The sequence below is a fragment of the Nyctibius grandis genome, chromosome Z (assembly GCF_013368605.1).
Source record: "Nyctibius grandis isolate bNycGra1 chromosome Z, bNycGra1.pri, whole genome shotgun sequence".
Classification (NCBI taxonomy): Eukaryota; Metazoa; Chordata; class Aves; order Nyctibiiformes; family Nyctibiidae; genus Nyctibius; species Nyctibius grandis.
In genome coordinates, this window is record NC_090695.1 from 781,318 (window position 1) to 799,595 (window position 18,278).

An 18,278-nucleotide genomic window follows, 5' to 3' on the forward strand; every position below is an offset into this window, starting at 1 on the left:
TATGCGCTATACTCTCTTTTACCCAAGTGCCAGCTTTTCTCCTTGCACTTAATAACCATGCTGATACTCCAGGTAGGTGCTAAGTGTTTCCAGCCACCATGGGCTCTTAGAGCAAGGGAGATGAGGAAAGATGAGGAGTCCTGAAAGGCACATGTTGCATTTACTCCTTGTATAGAATCAATGGTTTGGGTTGGAAGGGACCTTAAAGATCATCTAGTTCCAACCCCCCTGCCATGGGCAGGGACACCTTCCACTAGACCAGGTTGCTCCAAGCCCCATCCAGCCTGACCTTGAACACTGCCAGGGAGGGGGCAGCCACAGCTTCTCTGGGCAACCTGGGCCATGGTCTCACCACCCTCACAGCAAAGAATTTCTTCCTAGTATCTAATCTAAATCTCCCCTCTTTCAGTTTAGAACTGTTCCCCTCATCCTATCACTCCATGCCCTTGTAAAAAGCCCCTCTCCAGCTTTCCTGTAGCCCCTTCAGGCACTGGAAGGTGCTAGAAGGTCTCTCCGGAGCCTTCTCTTCTCCAGGCTGAACAGCCCCAACTCTCTCAGCCTGTCTCCAGAGCAGAGGTGCTCCAGCCCTCTGAGCATCTTCGTGGCCCTCCTCTGGACTCACTTCAACAGGTCATGTCCTTCTTATGTATGCCAGCTAGGTAATTTATAGTAGCTCCTTTATCACGAAGATGTTTAAACTGTGGGAAGAGCAATCAATCAGTGGCCTGTGAGCTGATTTCAGCTTGAGGACAGACAGTATAGCAGTGGGGTGAGAATTTCCCAGCTTGATAATGTTGCAACAGCATCCAGAAGCTCCAGGAGGAAGATTTCGCTCCCTTTGCTGCAGCGTGTTAAGTATCAAAAACCCCAGTAAGGATTGTTTTTTACAGATAGGAAACGAGAGGCTTATATCATATAGCTCACTGAAGGAAGGTCCGGTCGATAGTATGAGCAACTGGCAGCTCCAAAACAGAGTAGGAAATCTATGGAGTGGAGCAGGAGAAGAGCACAGCCCTTAAACTTATGTGTTGTCCTTAATGTGAGACCCGTAAGATTTAAGTGGTGCCTGTAGCTCTGAGCTCAGAGTCAGACAGCAAAATTTTATTTGAATTCTGCATGCTTATCTGTCCCATCAGGTTTTGCCAAGCTCCATCCTCCTGTGCTAAGACCAGCAAAGACTGATTGTTGTCACCAGGGTAAATAATGTTGACCTGAATGCGCAGGGAGGAAGGGGACGATATGTTGGATAACAAAGGGACTTAATAGCATTGATGACTTCTAAAATTCCCCAGCCTGAGGTGGGGAGTTCTCCAGAACTGTTTGATTCATGTCCTAAAGACTATCTTTAATAGAATAGGAGGTCTTAATACAGTTAAGGTCGGTGAAGGCAAACAGATCTGGAAATGCTACTTCTAAAGCATAGTAAAACAGAAAACACAAGTAATTTTCATGCATTATTCCAAGAACAGCTCATTCAAGACCATTTTTCAGACTGAGGTGATCAGTTGCATTAGAAAAAAAGCAGTTTCGCTATAGGAGAGCACTACTTTTTAAAGTGATGGCTGCTGGAGGACACTAAGCATACAGATGACTTGGATGCAGTCAGCTCCTGACTCCCCATACTTAGCCAGTCAAGGAGATGCAGTTGCCCAGCTTCAAGACTCATTAACATGTCCTCCACCTTGAAGGAATCCTTGTCCTACTGGTTAGTAACCAGCTCTTTCTCCCTCCTACGCACTACTTGCCTCTATCATTGATAAAGGTTTGTTTTCAGTAGCTAATTTGAATATGCTATCACAACCTTCATGACCTTCTTGAGTAGAATATCGAACAGAATATAGACTAGAATGAACAATCTAAAAAGCCATTTAAGAAAAGGCACCCTGGTCATATGTTGAGGTCAAGTTAAAGCCACCTGGCTTGGGTCTGTCTTCACAGGGCTCTCAGCATTAGAGCAAATAAATTAAAAAATCTGTGAAGTCCACATCTGCAAAATCAAGAGCGTAAATGTCCACGTTTGGCACCGATTCCTCGGCTGGCGGTCCCAGCAGCGATAAGGCTGCAGTCTGGCAGCGTGTGCTACGGCTGGAGAGGTTTTACTGTCATTTCACATCTCGCTCCTCAAGACAAATAAATTGGATTTCCTGCACGTAGCGGGCAGGCAGCGCTGCTCATCTCACAGCATGATTTGTCCCTTTGCTGAGGCTTGAAATACTTCAGAAGGGAGTATGTCTGTCAGGGTGTACATTTTCCAGTTTGGGGAGATTAAGGAGCCAAAGGTCTGCAGACTCAATAGGGGTGTTAGTCAGCATGTCCTGAACCTCGGGCAGATAAGGGTCCACTTCCTAGGCTGCCCTGATCTGAGAGTTAATGGTTGGTGACAGCGAGTCTGTCTCTGTTCTTAAGTCATTGTTATCATTTTTTTTTTGTAATATTTACAGGCCTGGCTCTTTCAGATTAACAAGTACAAAAATCAAAAGGAGGTCTTCCTCCACGGGTGCTCGGGGAGGGAGGGGAAGGATGTTTGGGTTTGGCGTGCCGCCCCGCCGCAGTGCTGGGTGGGAGGGACCGGAGGAGGATGTCGGCTCGGGCTTCATCTTTGTGGCTGCTGTTATGTAAAAGTCAAACCTCGTAAAAACGAGCTGCGAGGAGCTCTCCGCACGAGGAAATGTGTCGTAAATGTCAGTGTTCACGAGGCAAAGCGAAGGTGTTAAAGTCAGCGGCGAGAGGGGTCTTGTTTCCCCGGTTGATGCACAAAGCCAAAGTCTAGGCGACGTTTTGAACCACAGTACAGTGATAATGGAGAGGAGCTTGGTCCCAGTTGTCCAAAGTAATGTTCTTTTTGGCTTGGTGGGATGTTTTTGGATGCTGCTGCAGCGTTGCACCAATTTCCAGTGAAAGCATGTCTGGGACCTCGTCACTGGAAAAATATGCAAACTGAATCACTCTGCTCTTCTCCTGCTGCCTTTTGTGTTGGGGGAATATGTTCTACGCAACTGAATGAGAAAACAAACAACTGTGACATTGTAGTAACTCTGACTTTTGGTTGAAAGAAGCAGGCGGGTGAAAACAAGAGTTTTGACCTCTTGATCTTCTGCCTCCGTGCTTCAAATGGATAATCCCAAAGCTGTATTAGGGTAGCAAAGAGGGCTCATATAGGTAGTTTCCAAAACGAAAAATCCTTTAACTATGAAATTAGTGTGGTTTATGCTGTCAGCATACTTCAGTCCCTTCCTTCCCATCTCAGAGCTTGAAGAGCAAGGAGATGAAAATCAGTGCTAGAGACTTCATAGGTGGTGGCCAACTCCAGCAACCACAAGGTGGGGTTGGGTCCATAACGATGGACAATGAAATTTCCAGCTCCTTTCCCAGGATGAATGAAGAATAATCTAACCCTAGGCACAATAATTCCTATGAAAAAGTGAGAAAATGGTACTATTTACATATTAGGAAGCTGGATCAGAGTTTGTACATCATCCAGACAGCGCTCCTGAGGTGGATCCCTCTTGCAGCAAGACAAGAGTGCTTGCTCCGGTACCTTACTGAAACACAAAGATGTGGGTCATGTTCTTGAAGCTTAACGGTTTCCTTCATTGCCACACTTGCAGCGAACACCCTGGGCTCATTTTGGCATTGCTGCTTGCATGGCACACACCACGGCAAAGAGTTTTATTTGCACAACTGCTGGGGTTTTGGTGGGAGTAGAAGAAGTTGGGCAGCAGTGAGGGGTTTATGTGGGGTTTGGTTTAGGAGGATAGGATGGTGCATTAGCCTAGGTGGAGCAATCGTCAGTGATGTTATCTGGAGCACAAAGCACTTTCACAATAAACAACATTCCTTGTATTTTAGACTAAGTCTACTATCAAAACCATAACAGCTGCTGTGACTTAAACAGTAGCACTCGCTGCTAGAAATTTAAAATATATAGTTGGCTCTAAGATTTGTGTAGAGTGGATTCGCCATATCTTTGAGTATATAGCTACACATAGTAGTATACATTCATTAGGGAAGTGATTGTCCCTCTCTGCTCGGCACTGGTGAGACCGCATCTTGAGTACTGTGTTCAGTTCCGGGACCCGCACTTCAAGAAAGATGTTGAGGTGTTGGAGCGAGTGCAGAGGAGGGCGACCAAGCTGGGGAAGGGTCTGGAGGGTCTGACCTACAAGGAACGGCTGAGGGAGCTGGGGTTGTTTAGCCTGGAGAAGAGGAGGCTCAGAGGTGACCTTGTTGCAGTCTACAACTACCTGAAGGGAGGTTGTAGTGAAGTGGGAGTTGGCCTCTTCTCCCGGGCAACTAGCAATAGGACAAGAGGGCACAGCCTCAAGCTTCGCCAGGGGAGGTTCAGGTTGGACATCAGGAAGAATTTCTTTACAGAAAGGGTTATTAGACATTGGAATGGGCTGCCCAGGGAGGTGGTGGAGTCACCATCTCTGGATGTGTTTAAGAAAAGCCTGGACATGGCACTTAGTGCCATGGTCTAGTTGCCATGGTGGTGTCAGGGCAACGGTTGGACTCGATGATCCCTGAGGTCTCTTCCAACCTGGTTGATTCTGTGATTCTGTTATTCATCAGGAGCATTTTCTCCAAACCTTCCATTGTTAGTACACTTCCCAGGCCCTGTTAAAACTTTTCAGGTGGGTATTTCTTTATTGTTAAGGCTTAATCAATTATATCAACTCGACTAAAAGCATGCAACTCACTTTTCAGAAAATAATTAGCAGATAGTTGTCTCTGACGTGACAACTGGAATATTGGTTGGCATTTATAGTGTTGTTTTTGTTTTAAAAAAACATTGATGAAGGGAACACAGCCCTGTAATTTTTGTCCAGAAGTTGGAGCAGACTTTGTAGCCCAGATACATGAGTTAATTCTTCTCTGCTGTCTTTACCTAGCACACTTCTCTTGTCATCTACAGTATCTCCAAGAGGAGGCTTTGCCTTTTTCACTCCTACTTTACCCTCCTTTGAGTTCCTCCATGTTGTTGCAAATAATCAAATTGTACGGGAGGAATTCTTTTGACCTTTGGCAAGTCCTCAACCATAAAAAAGCCCTTTTTGTTTTATATAAGGCCATTGCATTGGGTTTCCCCACTGACCAGATGACTCTGGGGCTCTGAAGACACCATGAGGGACCAAACATCTCAGCTTATCGCAGATCTGCTGCTTGACAGTACATAACAGATCTTCCCCTGCCTTCACTTGATTGCTGAACTTAATATTTTCTGTCTTGGGCAGAGTGATCCAAACAGTCCACGTACAGATTTAGGACAGCTTAAGTTTTTGCCCAGTTGGAGACCTTCAAAGAGCTGATTTTTTTCCCCCTCCTCTTTATTTACACAATATGCAAAAGCAAGAAGTTGCCAACTGAGTTATTAAAGCCAGTTTCTTTGTTTAAAGTTTACATTTTACATACTTGAAAAGTGGCAGATTTTCAACCGTCTCATTCATAAAATTCTGGAAAGAAAAAAATCAGCCTTGAATCTGCTTTGTTTAGGGGGAGAATGGCTTTTGGGGGTTTGGGAAGTCTTTATAAGGTTGCAGGTTTTAATTCTGAGACTTACAAAATTCCCAGGTGTCCAAGCCCTTCTTTGAGGGCATCATGGACTTAATTTTGAGTTGTAGCAAAGTGTCTGAATTTTACTCCTGATCTTGTAGCCTTTTCTTAGCAACTATACAAATCTTCTATATAAAGTTGACAGTGAATGAGTGATTTTTAAATGCATTGCAGTTTTAACAAAAACATTTCTTGCAACTGTGCTGATTTTCACTGCTATGTAAAGCTTTGCACATTATTCTAGAGAGGGGTTGCGACCTGAAACACAGGAAGCCAGAGATTAAACTCATTTGCATCTTCCTTAGCACTGGTAAAAATAGGGACTGCTGTTATGAAATGTGCATTTTCTGCAAATCCCATGGTAGGAGGACTTACACATCCACTTGATAAAAGTTTTCTGAGTTGATAGGTTCGTCCCCATTTGTGCAGTGGTGCCCTTTAATGCTAGTGAGAAATGGGTCTAGGGATTATTCTGTTTTTCAGATTTTAATTCCCTAAATTCAAAAGCACAGAAAGGATTTTACTTATTTATCTGAGTAATCAGTGTGTGTACGTAACAGGATCACAAATGCTCGAGCTAGGTCAGGCACTAGAACCATTTGTGTGAGTTGGGCCAGTAGCTTTTTTCATTCCCTGTTTTTAAATCTTTTCTTGGTTATTTTTAATTTAAATTTTGATAACATTCCTCATTTTTACCTAGATTGGATATCAGGAAAAATTTCTTCACTGAAAGGGCTGTCAAGCACCGGAACAGGCTCCCCAGGGCAGTGGTGGAGTCCCCATCCCTGGAGGGATTTAAAAGACGAGTAGATGTGGTGCTGAGGGACATGGGTTAGTGGTGGGCTTGGCAGTACAGGTTAACAGTTGGACTTGATGATCTTAAAGGTCCTTTCCAACCAAAGCAATTCTGATTCTATGATCATTTTGAGGTTGTTCATTTTTTGCTCAGACTCCATGTCTATGTTCTTTCTTTTAAAAGGCCTCTGTATTTTCAAAGAATTATTGTTTTTCCAGGTTAAGCCCTGAAGTAGATGAATGTTCTATTTTTTGTTGATAGTAACTCATCTACACATCACGCCTTCATACTCAAGCTGAAAGTATAATTACATATATCATCCTCTACTCCTTTTTTTTCTTATTATTTGGCAGAGCCAGCTTATATTGCATTTTCTGCATTGTTGCAAACAGCACTGTAATGTTCCTGTTGCAGTTGCCTGTCCCTCTCCGGTCTGGCAGCAAGTCACAGCTCTGTCTGGCTCCTAGCTACTGAGCTGGCATCTTGGATATGGTCTGAAACGATGTGTATCTATCTGCCTAGACAACGTGGTATATGGAACAGTCCTGACACGACAAGCGAATCGTGATTATAACTGTAAATCCTTGAATTGTAACTATATATGTATAATATCTATCACTCTCTACAATTACCTGAAAGGAGGTTGTAGCGAGGAGGGTGTTAGTCTTTTCTCTTAAGTAACAAGTGATAGGACAAGAGGAAACAGCCTCAAGTTGTGCCAGGCGAGGTTTAGATTGGAGATCAGGGACAATTTCTTCACTGAAAGGGTTGTCAACCATTGGAACAGGCTGCCCAGGGCAGTGGTGGAGTCCCCATCCCTGGAGGGATTTAAAAGCCGTGTAGATGCGGTGCTGAGGGACATGGGTTAGTGGTGGGCTTGGCAGTGCTGGGTTAATGGTTGGACTCGATGATGTTAAAGGTCCTTTCCAACCAAAAGGAGTCTATGATTCTATATATACAATGTTCTGTAGAGGTTAATGATGTTTAACATTTGAGTCCTGCTTTCGTCTCTCATCTTCTCCTTAATCTTTTCTTCCCATTCTGAAATTTCTCCAGGTAGGCAGAGTATCCCCAAAGCTGAGCAGGGATCCCCTTGTTTTCTCAAACTCAGTGCTTAAGGGATTTTCTCTGGATCAGCTCTTCAAGTGGCATGTTTTCGGCCAGGTTTGCTGAAGAAGCTGCTGAGCAGTGCTCCAATTTGTTTACTGTCCTGTCTAGAAGTAGCCCAGAGTCAGATGTTTCTGAGGTGGACCCAGGACAACCTGAAGCGGGTACCTGGCCTCATCTAAAGCTCAAATTTATACTTTTGTACGGTGCTTTTGGAATTTGTGCTGATTAACGACTCACTATGAAGACTTACAATTTCCATGGCACCATTTGGAGCTATTGACATTTATCAGCAATATTTCCTAGCTGTAAGGAAAAGAAACAAGTGTGTACATATGCACATCCCTGACTCTCTAGAAGGACCTTAAAGCTCTCAGTGTTTGCTGCCGTATCCTAGAAAGAAATGCAATCTTTTTCTTTTCAGCAGTGTGGTACTCTGCAAAGCTTTGCTCCCTGACAGGGTTACTGCAAATATTTCACTTCTTGAAATCATTGTGTCTTTACCAATAAACGTCTAGGCAGAGCTGTTTTATTGATTATTTTTTTTCCCAAACTGACCTGGCTTCTCAGTACTCTATAAAAAAAAAAATAATTGCTGAACTCTCACCAGAGAGTTTCTCACCATCTGCTTCTCTGGTGGTAGGTCACATCTTACAGTGCCTTGAGCATTTATTTTCCTGCAGCTGTGGTTGTACAAACCTTTACTCTGAGTGATCTGAAAATGGAAATCGCGTCTAGATGATCCTAACTTACTAAAGCAGTTGTCTCCCTAGAGATAAACTTCCCTGCCCTTCTGGACCAGGAAGATTGTCTCTCATTAGACGAGTATGGGTTACTTAATTGAATTTTACTCCCTGGGAAAAATACTGTTTTCTACTACAGCTCACGTGATTGCTTCAACTGGGGATATTTAGCCTGTGCATAGATTGTTTTGAACCTCTTCTTGTCATCTTGATTTTTCTTTTTCAAATCCTCCTGACACGCCACTGTTGTCTTCTCCATCTTTCAGTTTGCGCCTATTCCTTACACAGATCTTTGAACAAGAGGTGCAGCTCATGCTTAGTCTAGCAGATTTCCTGTTTGCTTCCTTCATCTCCCCACCATCATCTTCTGCTGGGCTGTCTGTGCTTTGAACTTGAGGAGGAGACAAAGATGATATCGGGCAGGTGTGGTGTACCCCATGCAGATATTTCACCAAAGCCACATAGACTTTCTGTCTTAAGTCAGAGAAAAGCACTGTAGATGTGAAGAGAACCAGAGAAAGACGAAATGGCATTATGTCCTCAGAAGAATTAAATAATTGCAAAAAATTCAATCTATCAGTATCTTAGAAGAAGTACTGAGAAATTTTCTTCCATAAATTGTGCTCTGTCAAAGCACTTAAATGCTTATATTTATATAAAAATTAAATATATCAGTGTTTACATATGTACATATATATCTGTACTGTGAGCAGTGTACCAGGCATCACTGTTGAGTTGTTTTCAAGATCATTAGCCGTTAATTTGACTCAGATTGGGATTTTGGAGACTAGATTTCAAAGTGACGTGGATTTTGCAGACAAGTCTAAACGTTCTTCCGCTGCCCAAACTCCTTACAGGTTGGTATATTTGGTGCAAGGCAGGTTGTAGGACTGAACCTTGCTGGGGTAAATATTTGTTATGACACCTGTAATGAAGACTTGGTACAGTGCTGAAACTGAGTCCTTTGGGTTTTTTTTAATTTACCAGTTTATATATATTGCTAATAAGGTCCAATCCTGCAGATGCTCCCTGGACAATACAACTGTATTTAGCTGAAGCAATATGAAGCCCATAATTTGCCAGCATGTCATTAGGTTACCAAAGACCCATGGTAAGCTTTTCAAACACCCAAATCCCGTTTTCAGAAAGACTTTGAAGCTTTGCATTGATGGAAAGTTTATGTGAATGAAAGTTATGAAATTTGACTCTCAAATGTGTTCGGGCTCCTTTGGAAATGGTACTTTTCTCCCAAACCAGTCACATGCTCTTGAAAATACTGACTCACATTGGACTGCTGTTTCAGAAACCAGTGTTTCTAACCGAGGACTCGAGGAAAAGAGGATTCTCTCCAGTTTTCTGTTAATCCAGTTCTTTGATTTCACAGAATCATAAACTGGTTTGGGTTGGAAGGGACCTTAAAAATCATCTAGTTCCAACCCCCTGCCATGGACAGGGACACCTTCCACTAGATTTCTTTCTTTTCCACAGCGACTGCCCTGTTTCTTTGATGAGGGCTGCTTTTCATCCAGTCAACCATCTAGATCACTGAACAAGCAAAAGACATCTCTTCACTCCATCGCTCTTAAAGCAGCTCCATCTGCCCTTGCTTATGTTATCTGGGCGGAGATCATCCACTGACATGACACTGCAGCCTAACAGCAGCTCTGATGGTTCATTTGTGAAGGGAAGGGGATTTTTTTATTTAATGTATGGTTCAAGTCTTCTAGCTCAAATGCCACAGAGCTGCCTGGAGCTGTGCCAGGTGCTCTTGGCTGGCTGTGATGCTATCAGCTTAATCGTTAACTGCAAAAAAAAAAAAACCAAACCCAAAACACCCCAATGTTGTTCAACTTTTGCGGTAGGGGAGTTATTGCAGTTGAGTTCTGCATCTGTTCATCGGACTTCCTGTGGTTTTTCATCGAGTCATATGATTGACAGAGCAGACAGTCTGCAAAGTTCTTGGTCTGTCTAGTTTATACCCTTGTCCCAACCGCTAAATCTGACTTCTGCTTTGTCTGGCAGAGAAAACAAGGTAGGGTGCTGTGGTAGGTTGATTCACCAGAGCTGATGAGTGGTGTCTGTATTTAAATGGTACAGTTCAAATCCTAGCGTTAACCTCCGGCTCTCGAGTTTTCAAGTACCATCTCAGGTTGGGTTGTTTTAAACTCACTGGCGTTGTCTCTGCTCTGGTAGTAATGACTGGAGAGAAATGCAAATAAAGTCTCCTCTGGACCCGTTTTGTGTCAGGGCAATAAGTTCAAAAAGTTCAATAGCGAAGCACACGTGCGAAGAAGAACTTGTGCATCTTCCGGCAGCATCCAGCTGAATGAGTAGGGCTGTGAAGGAAAAAAAGGCATGATTTATCCCATGCCAAGATTTTTCCACTGTTATTAGGGCTACCATTTAAGTTAGAGTGGTCCCTCTTTTCGGAAAGTGCTAAAAATCAGGTTCATTTGGGTGTCACCAGCTGAGGAGCAAATGCCTTTGCAGGATTAAGTTGGACACAACAGCAGCAAAGCAGAAGAAAATGGTTTTCTGCATTGCTGCTTTGACGTGCCACTGGGGGAATTTTGTTAAGCGTGATAAAACCCTCACCGGTGCTGGCTGGGGTGTTTTCTGGGAGTGCCCTGAGAATCCTCTGACCTGGTTGTTTTATAGATCTCCTGAAACATTCATTTGGTGTCATCTCCTGTCTGCAGCACATGGTGAAGGCTCCTGATCACTCATTTGGAAGCAGAGCATGCAGGAGATAAACGGCACAGAGCTGAATTTAAACATTCCTGGAATATTTAAATCGAAAATCTTAGAGCTTTATGCCATTGCTCAAGCTTTTTACATGGTGTTTAACCCTTGCTGTTATAAATTGTTTTAAAGTCAGCCTGATAAGTAAGAAATGTTTTGAGGTGAGTTAAAGTTGATGATTTTGAATGTTAACAAATTTTGTTCTGAGTGAATACCCTCAGAGTGAAACAGTATGGGTAGTTTTTTATCACAACAGTGATAAATCTTGCAAGACAGAGTCTGGTGCAGAAGTTCTCTTCATGCTAGACCTCTAGGTTTCCTCATTTTTAATTAATGAGAAAACATGGCCACCACACAGCCATGGATCATTGCAGTCATCTAAAGAAGCTGGTTTTGAATTACCAACCTGGAAGTCAAATTCTCCATGTCTCGTTAGCAATGCATTGAGCTATCCTGGGCCCACTGTTCAGGGGGACCATCAGAAAAAGATCATTTCTGCCATCACTTACCTTCTTTTTATGAAGCTACATTTGAAACTCTCTGTGTGTAATGGCAACGTGTATTATATCTCCCTTAAAAATCTCATTGTCCTCATCTGCATTCCCAAGATAAACCTGCAGACTCTTCAAGGCATATGTTGAGTGTGAGAGAGACCGGGCTGATTGCAGTGAGTTATAGTCTTTAATCTCAAATTGATTATTAAATTGCTACAGTACGATCACAATAGATGGCAACATTGATCAGTCTGAAGAAAGTCTTAATAATAAAATCAATGCCCGACTGTTAGTGCCTGAAAATATGAATGCTATCTGATTTATTTTATGCTCTTCCAGCTGAGAGATGATGGGATAGTAAGAGCTGAGCATCTCAGATGTAGCTATTGGAATTTCTAATGCAATTTTACCTACTGTTTTAAAGCTTAAGAGGTTTGTTAAGCTGCATGAGAGTCCAGAATAGTCCCAGACTAGTGGGACCATTTCTGGACTCCCAGAGCGTCTGCAAAAACAGTAGCTATAATCTGTGACCCTGAAGGTGCAAAAAATAATCTGTGTTTAATTCAACTCAAATTAGCATCTTTAATCACTTTTTTTCCCCCTTCCCTCCCAGAAGGACTACTACACACTGCAGTACTGGCGTGCAGCCACCTTTGGGGTGAAGAATGACAGCTGTGTAAAAGGGCTTTTCTCTGCTAGGAAATGTTGCAGTGGTTTAATCATGAGGTTGAACCATTCATTCTGCTGATGCAATGCTGAACTGAACGTGTTCCTGTCTACACTGACCACAAGTCAGGAAGCATTTAGGAGGGAAGTGGGGAAGATTACACTGAGGACAAGCAGAGCAGAGTATCAGTTTTAAAAAAAAAATAGTTAAATTCTACGTGAGGGCTTGAGTGGAGTAAGGCTTAACCTGCTGAAAGACTCGTGGTGTCCTGAGAGGAGGGATGGGGTGGCAGAGGGGGGAGGCAGGCACAGCTTGAGGACTTGGAGCCAAGATGGGAAGGGGTAGAGGATGTTAATGAAAAGGGGGATCTCACAAGGCCGATGAGAAAAAAAGAAAACTTGTTCAGGTATGAAATAGAAAGATACACTAAAGAAAGACAGTGAAGGTACAGTGGAAGAGAGTTGGGGATGGGAGTAGGCTAGGAGACAGGGAAGTAGAGATGGGTGTGTGTATGGGTGCAGGACACCTAAGAGTGAGGAAGCAAAATGATGTGGAAGATCAAACAGGCTGGTCAAAAGGGACTTGGGGAGAGAGGTTGTAGAGAGGTGGTAGAAAATGGTTTAGGGGCACAAAAAGGCTATGTGAGAGCTTCTCTACCACCAACTGCATGTCTGACACAGGAAATGAAACTTGCTGTTGTACCTTTGAGGTTCTGGGCTTTGAACTCAACAGGAGTTAGATGCAGAAGTGCCTTTAACAACTCTATCTTTTAGCTGTCTTAGTTCCTTAAACAGAGATAATTGTGCTGGAAACAATACTGTCCTCCTTCCTTCCCTGATTGCTGTAAGGGTGAGCTCCCCACATCAAGTACAGTAATGACAGCCACACCAATGGCCAAAATGGTTCCTCCCTGGCTAAATATTGGTGTCCAGCTAAGTAGAGCTGTGGTGAAGGACCTGGCCCCAACATAAGCCAAACCACGGCAGCTCCAGAACATTGGAGCATAGTGGAAGGTGAGACTGATGTGCTCATCAATCATAGAATGGTTTGGGTTGGCAGGGACCTTTAAAGGTCATCTAGTCCAACCTCCCTGCAATGAGCAAGGACATCTTCAACTAGATCAGGTTGCTCAGAGCCCAACACAGGAGACAGAACGTGGTGGAAGGAAGCTGTCCGTGGAGACACCTTCCTCATAAAGCAGAATGCAGGTGGCGCCTTTGCAGCTTGGTGTAATTGTATGCTCAGTGTTTGCACCAAACTGCTCTAGCAACAGCAGCAACAGAAGGAAGGAGTAAAATAGTTTCCGTGTTTTCTGACTCCAAGAATACAAACAACCTGGGTATGTAAAAGTTAAATAAATAACCCTGAAAGCCAAGTGGCCAAGAATTGCCCCTTCAAAGGAGACTTTTCCAGCCAGAAGGGTCTCGTGCCCTTAGGCGAGGAAACAGGACACTGTGAGCTCAAGAAAGATGATAGGGTTCTCCCTTCATTATTAATGGGCAAAGAGGCTTCTTAGCCATCGCTGTGCTTGTTCTGATCATGTCACACTATAGAGTTTATTCTTAGTCTTAGCCACAGCCTTATAAATAATAAAATGGGTCATGTTTTATCTTACCCCAGTGATCATTGTAGTGCGGCTTTTATCTGAGACTCTGCCAAGCTCTTGACACAGGCAGCATTTAGAAGTAGATAAAACGATGGAAGAGCACAGTACAAAAGTAGGCTCAGCTCTGCCGCAAAACGCATACTTACCAAGAGCGAACGTGGTGGGTTTGCAGCGTGTGCTGCTTTGGGAGGGAAGAAATGAGAGAAAATTGGAAAAATTGAGGATGCAGCATGTCTATCCGGTTAGGATGGGCTGGGCTAACACATCTGATGTGTGTTAATTCTGCTACTGAAAAACAGGGCTTTTGTGGAAACGATATTGTCTAGCCTGTCACTTCCAGGAGGGGGAGGTATCTGCGTGGACGGGCAATAACCTGTGCCTACGTGCAGAGGTCTTGCGGTTCCAGCCTTACAGGCTGAAGTGGGATGGTTGCGTGACACGTTGCAGTTGAGGAGCTTGCAGGGTTTTTGCACTCTTGATTGCCATGGTGATGCCATTAGGGTCGTTCTGTGTGCTCCCCAGCAACAGGAAAGCCAAGGCACAGAAGTAATGACCTACCCGAAAGTATAGAAGAACCTGTAGCAAAACTGGAAGTGGCCTCCTGGACCCCAGGAGCCCACCCATGGAGCCTAGACACGCTTTCCAACTGTGCTTCCTGGAGGAAGAGCATTTCTCTCCTGGAAAACTTCTACATATAGAAAATCTTTGAGAATTAGATGGAAAAAGTCAGTCTGCCTTAACACTGGGTTCCTGAAAACATATCACAGACTGTGTTTGTTCTTACGGCCTTTCTAAAGGATTTTCCTGCTAAGGAGCTGAGTACAATTAATAGCAAAAAGCTTTTTAGGGAAAACTGCAATGAACAGGTCTGTAGGTGTGCAAGCAAGAAGGCTTTTGTGCTAAAAATACACTTTTCCTTAAGACCTTTGTGTTATGTAAAGGATTCACATGTTCAGTCTTAGTTAACAGGCAAATTGAGTGTGACCAACGGTAAAAGGGCTGAATACAGTATGCCAATGTAGCATTCAGTTCAAAGAAGAAATTATAAATTATCTCTTTGTCCCGTAAATATTTTCCTTTGGGTCTAATGGTTCAGTTCCTTCTATTATTTTTTTTACCAGAGCTCTTTCTTCAGTGTTTATGTGGGCTGTGTGTTTGCAAACAGACATGCAAACCTTCCCTCAGCGGACTTTGGTTTCTTGTTGCAGAAGTTCCCCGAGCTGAAGTTCAAGTACGTGGAGGAGGAGCAGCCTGAGGAGTTCTTCATCCCCTACGTTTGGTCCTTGGTCTACAACTCTGCCGTGGCCCTGTACTGGAACCCGCATGACATCCAGCTCTTCACTATGGATTCTGGCTGAAGGAGATGCCCCAGCCAAGCCAACTCAATTCCATCTTCTTACAGAAAACGAAACTCCGCACTGAGTGTTAATACGTGACCCCTTCCAGCGTGCACCTTCTGACCCCAAAGCTTACAGAGAATGAAGCTTTCCGCCAGCGTACAGTCCGACGTCGATGTTTTGGAAGCAGGTTGCCACCGACACGCTGGCAACGGACTGTGGTGTGAGGAACTGATGGCTTGTAGGCACCCTTGTATTTATAGTCCTATAACCTAGAGCTCGTTTGATGAAAATGAGGCCTTACACATGGGGTATGATGTTACTACCAACCACAAACCTGATTGTTCTTTTAACTTAACGGAGTAAATGGGGAAAGAGATTGCGGACTTTGATTTGGAAGCAGCATTTGTGTTTTTGGTTCTTTCAAGCGAGGCAGCTTTGTTAGGTCAAGCTTTCTATGGTCTGTTGGATTCTGCCGTGGGTTGCTCATTACCTAATCCCCGTGCTTTCACTCACAGCCCTTCATTTTGGTGGCACTGTCAAGGCTGCAGTCATTCAATTGGTGTCTACACTGTCATCCGAGTGAATTAAGCAAGCAGCATATTAATCAGATTAGCTCCCAGGCAGATTCAAAACACTCGATTTAGATGTCAAAATGTTTGTGGGAGGATTTTCAATAGCAAGTCTTTTTTTTCTTGTTGTTTGACTGGCAAATACTCTATAGAGGGCTAGAAACACCAGCTTGCAGTATCAGGTCCCTTACAGACTTGTTTTACTGTGCTTCTGTGCAAAAGCTGTTCCTGAAAATTGAACGTGTGGGGGGAAAAAAAAAATCTCCAAAGAAAATAGTTATAAGATTGTAAAATAGACCAATGTCCTGTACAAATGTGTGTAATGGTGACAGTGTGTCATGGGGATCCTTGGCGAAGTTCTGTGTTGAAAATCCTGTTTGCTATTAAAGGTTTTATGGCAGAAGTATAAATTTATGTGAATGTAGAATAGTTCTCTTTTTTGTTGTTTTCAAGTGTCCTTTCCTGATAGACCTGTTTCTGCAGTTGGAAGAACAAAAGAAATGGCTTGACCTGATTTGGAAAGAACATCTCCTTTTTCAAAATGAGGATCATTTTTTTCTCGGGGGAGGCTCCTGACGGTGCCTGTTGCACACACATGCACTCTCCTAATCCCATGCTGCTCCGTGGAGGACTGTCGCCGGTGCATTGCATGCCGAAACGTAAATATAAAGGAATTAGCATGAATGGCAACTGCTCCAGCATGTTCTGTTTATTGACCTGAAGAATCAGGTGCATTTGCTTTCAGACAGTCCTTCGAGTGGCTTTAAATAGAATTTCTTGCACCCTTTTTTTTTTTCCTGAAGGACGCACTAGTATTGTACTTTCCTTTTAACTGTTTATTTAGAGGTGGAAATCCATTTGAGTCCTACACAAATGGAAATGCTGTCTTAAAAAAAAAAAAAAACTTTCCAAATTTATTTCAATATAGCTACAAAACGACATATACAGCCCACGAGCATTTAGGTCTTTGAAATGGCAGAAGCTTTTGAGAAAAGGCAATAGTAAGACTGGAGATACAGTTTTCCTTAGGAAAATATGAGAAATGAATGAACCATGACTGAGCTGCACCTAAGTTTATGCTGTGTTTTGGGTTTATGAGCGTGTTTGTTTTTTTTTTTTTGTCTTTGAGCAAACTTCAAAGGGGATTGACTCTTCTTGGTTATTGTAGTGATTCGTAATTTTGTCTTGATGAAAAGGCTAAGAGTGTTTGTGAGTCAGCGGGGCTGCCCAGCCTTTGGAAAGGTCAGTCTGAAGAGGCACTTTTAAACCGTGGGTTCTGAAGCTACTGGCATGGCTCAGTTTTTATCTGTCTTGACAGCCCATGAGCGTTTGAACCTACCTTGAGGTGAGCACCCTCCACCCCGCTGCCTGCAGCAGAAGTGGGGCACTTCATGAAAGACGGCTCAGCCGGAGACGATGCTTATCAGTCAGTGTCAAACTGGAGAGAACATGATTTTTTTCTTTGAAAGGGCTTTCTATAAAGAGGAGGGTACATAAAGCAGCAATCTGATATAATACGTCAAATCAGCTACTGGATCAATGTAGGAGTCACGCAGTAAATTATTTCTCGCTGTCCTCTTGTTGTGGTGACATCGAATTGAAGTACAGAAGGAACAGGTTCCGATCGCAGAATTTCTTTGGGCATTGAATTCATATGCAATGCTTCCAGGGCCCAGCTGGTTTGGAACAGCTGGAGTTACAATCCAAAGCCAAAACACCAGAGCTAGACCAAGATTTATGCCGAAATCCACTCTAGCTCCATTGGCCTTTCCAAGAGTTTGAGCATTATGTGGGTCTGGCAGTGTCCTGAAGTCTGCAGTCTGGCACAGTCACAAATACTCTGTTTTCCTTCAGATCTGTAAAGTATCACCTTAGGGATCCTTTTCATTACTTTGTGTGAAAGATTTATTATGCGTAATAAAAAAAAAAATTAAAACAGTAAATACAGGCTGTGGTTGTATTTGTTTTATGTGATAGCTGCAGCGTGGTGATGGTTGGCCAGCGGGTCTTGGTGTGGTCATCAGACCTAACGTGCCTGAGGTTTTATAACGTTCTCTGTAACGTGCAATAAAAAGAATGTTATTTTATTTATTGTATTAAGTAGATGGTTGTTTAAATCTGTGCTTGGTGAACGAAGGGACACGTCGTGTTGCGATGTCATGCTGAATCCCACCTAACGGAGGACTTTTGCCAACTCAACTTCTATGGTTGCAGTAGGTACAGCCCGGAGGAAGCACTGAGAACGTGCAGTCGTGGAGGGGAGCAGAGGAGGGACAGGACTGTCCCCTTCAGACCAGACTAGACGTGATGTATTTCTGCACCCTCAGTTGCTCTTTCCTGTTCTTCTGGCCACACCATTTAGGCAGATGGTGTCTCCCTGTTTTTTGGGGGTTGAGCTGGGTGTTGGACCAAGATCTTAGCCTTAACATGGCCGTATTCTTGCTTTGAGTGCTGATCACTAGTGACACCATCTGCTTAGGCTACTTGAGTAGCGTTAGAGAGGGAAATCCATTGCATCAGAGTTGGGGAGGAGAAGGGAGGTCTCCTCTGTCCTCACTCAGAGGACCATCCCTTCCATGAGTCTCTTCTGGGTTTGAAGCTTTCAGGAGAACGGGCAGGAAACTAAGTTGCTGTGTAAGTTGTTAGTAGAGTGGAGGTTGT

The 18,278-nt window shown here is 43.5% G+C and overlaps 1 protein-coding gene across 4 annotated transcripts in view; it reads left to right on the top strand.

The window, feature by feature from the left end:
* DYM (dymeclin) overlaps positions 1-17,560 on the top strand; it is a 254,432-nt gene extending 236,872 nt beyond the window's left edge. For all 4 annotated transcript variants that reach the window (XM_068422796.1, XM_068422795.1, XM_068422798.1 and 1 more), the window contains one exon: positions 14,917-17,560. In XM_068422796.1, the coding sequence (XP_068278897.1) occupies positions 14,917-15,066 (150 nt within the window). In that variant the 3' untranslated portion in view covers positions 15,067-17,560. The remainder of the gene's footprint in view (positions 1-14,916) is intronic.
* The last annotated feature ends 718 nt before the right edge of the window (positions 17,561-18,278 follow it).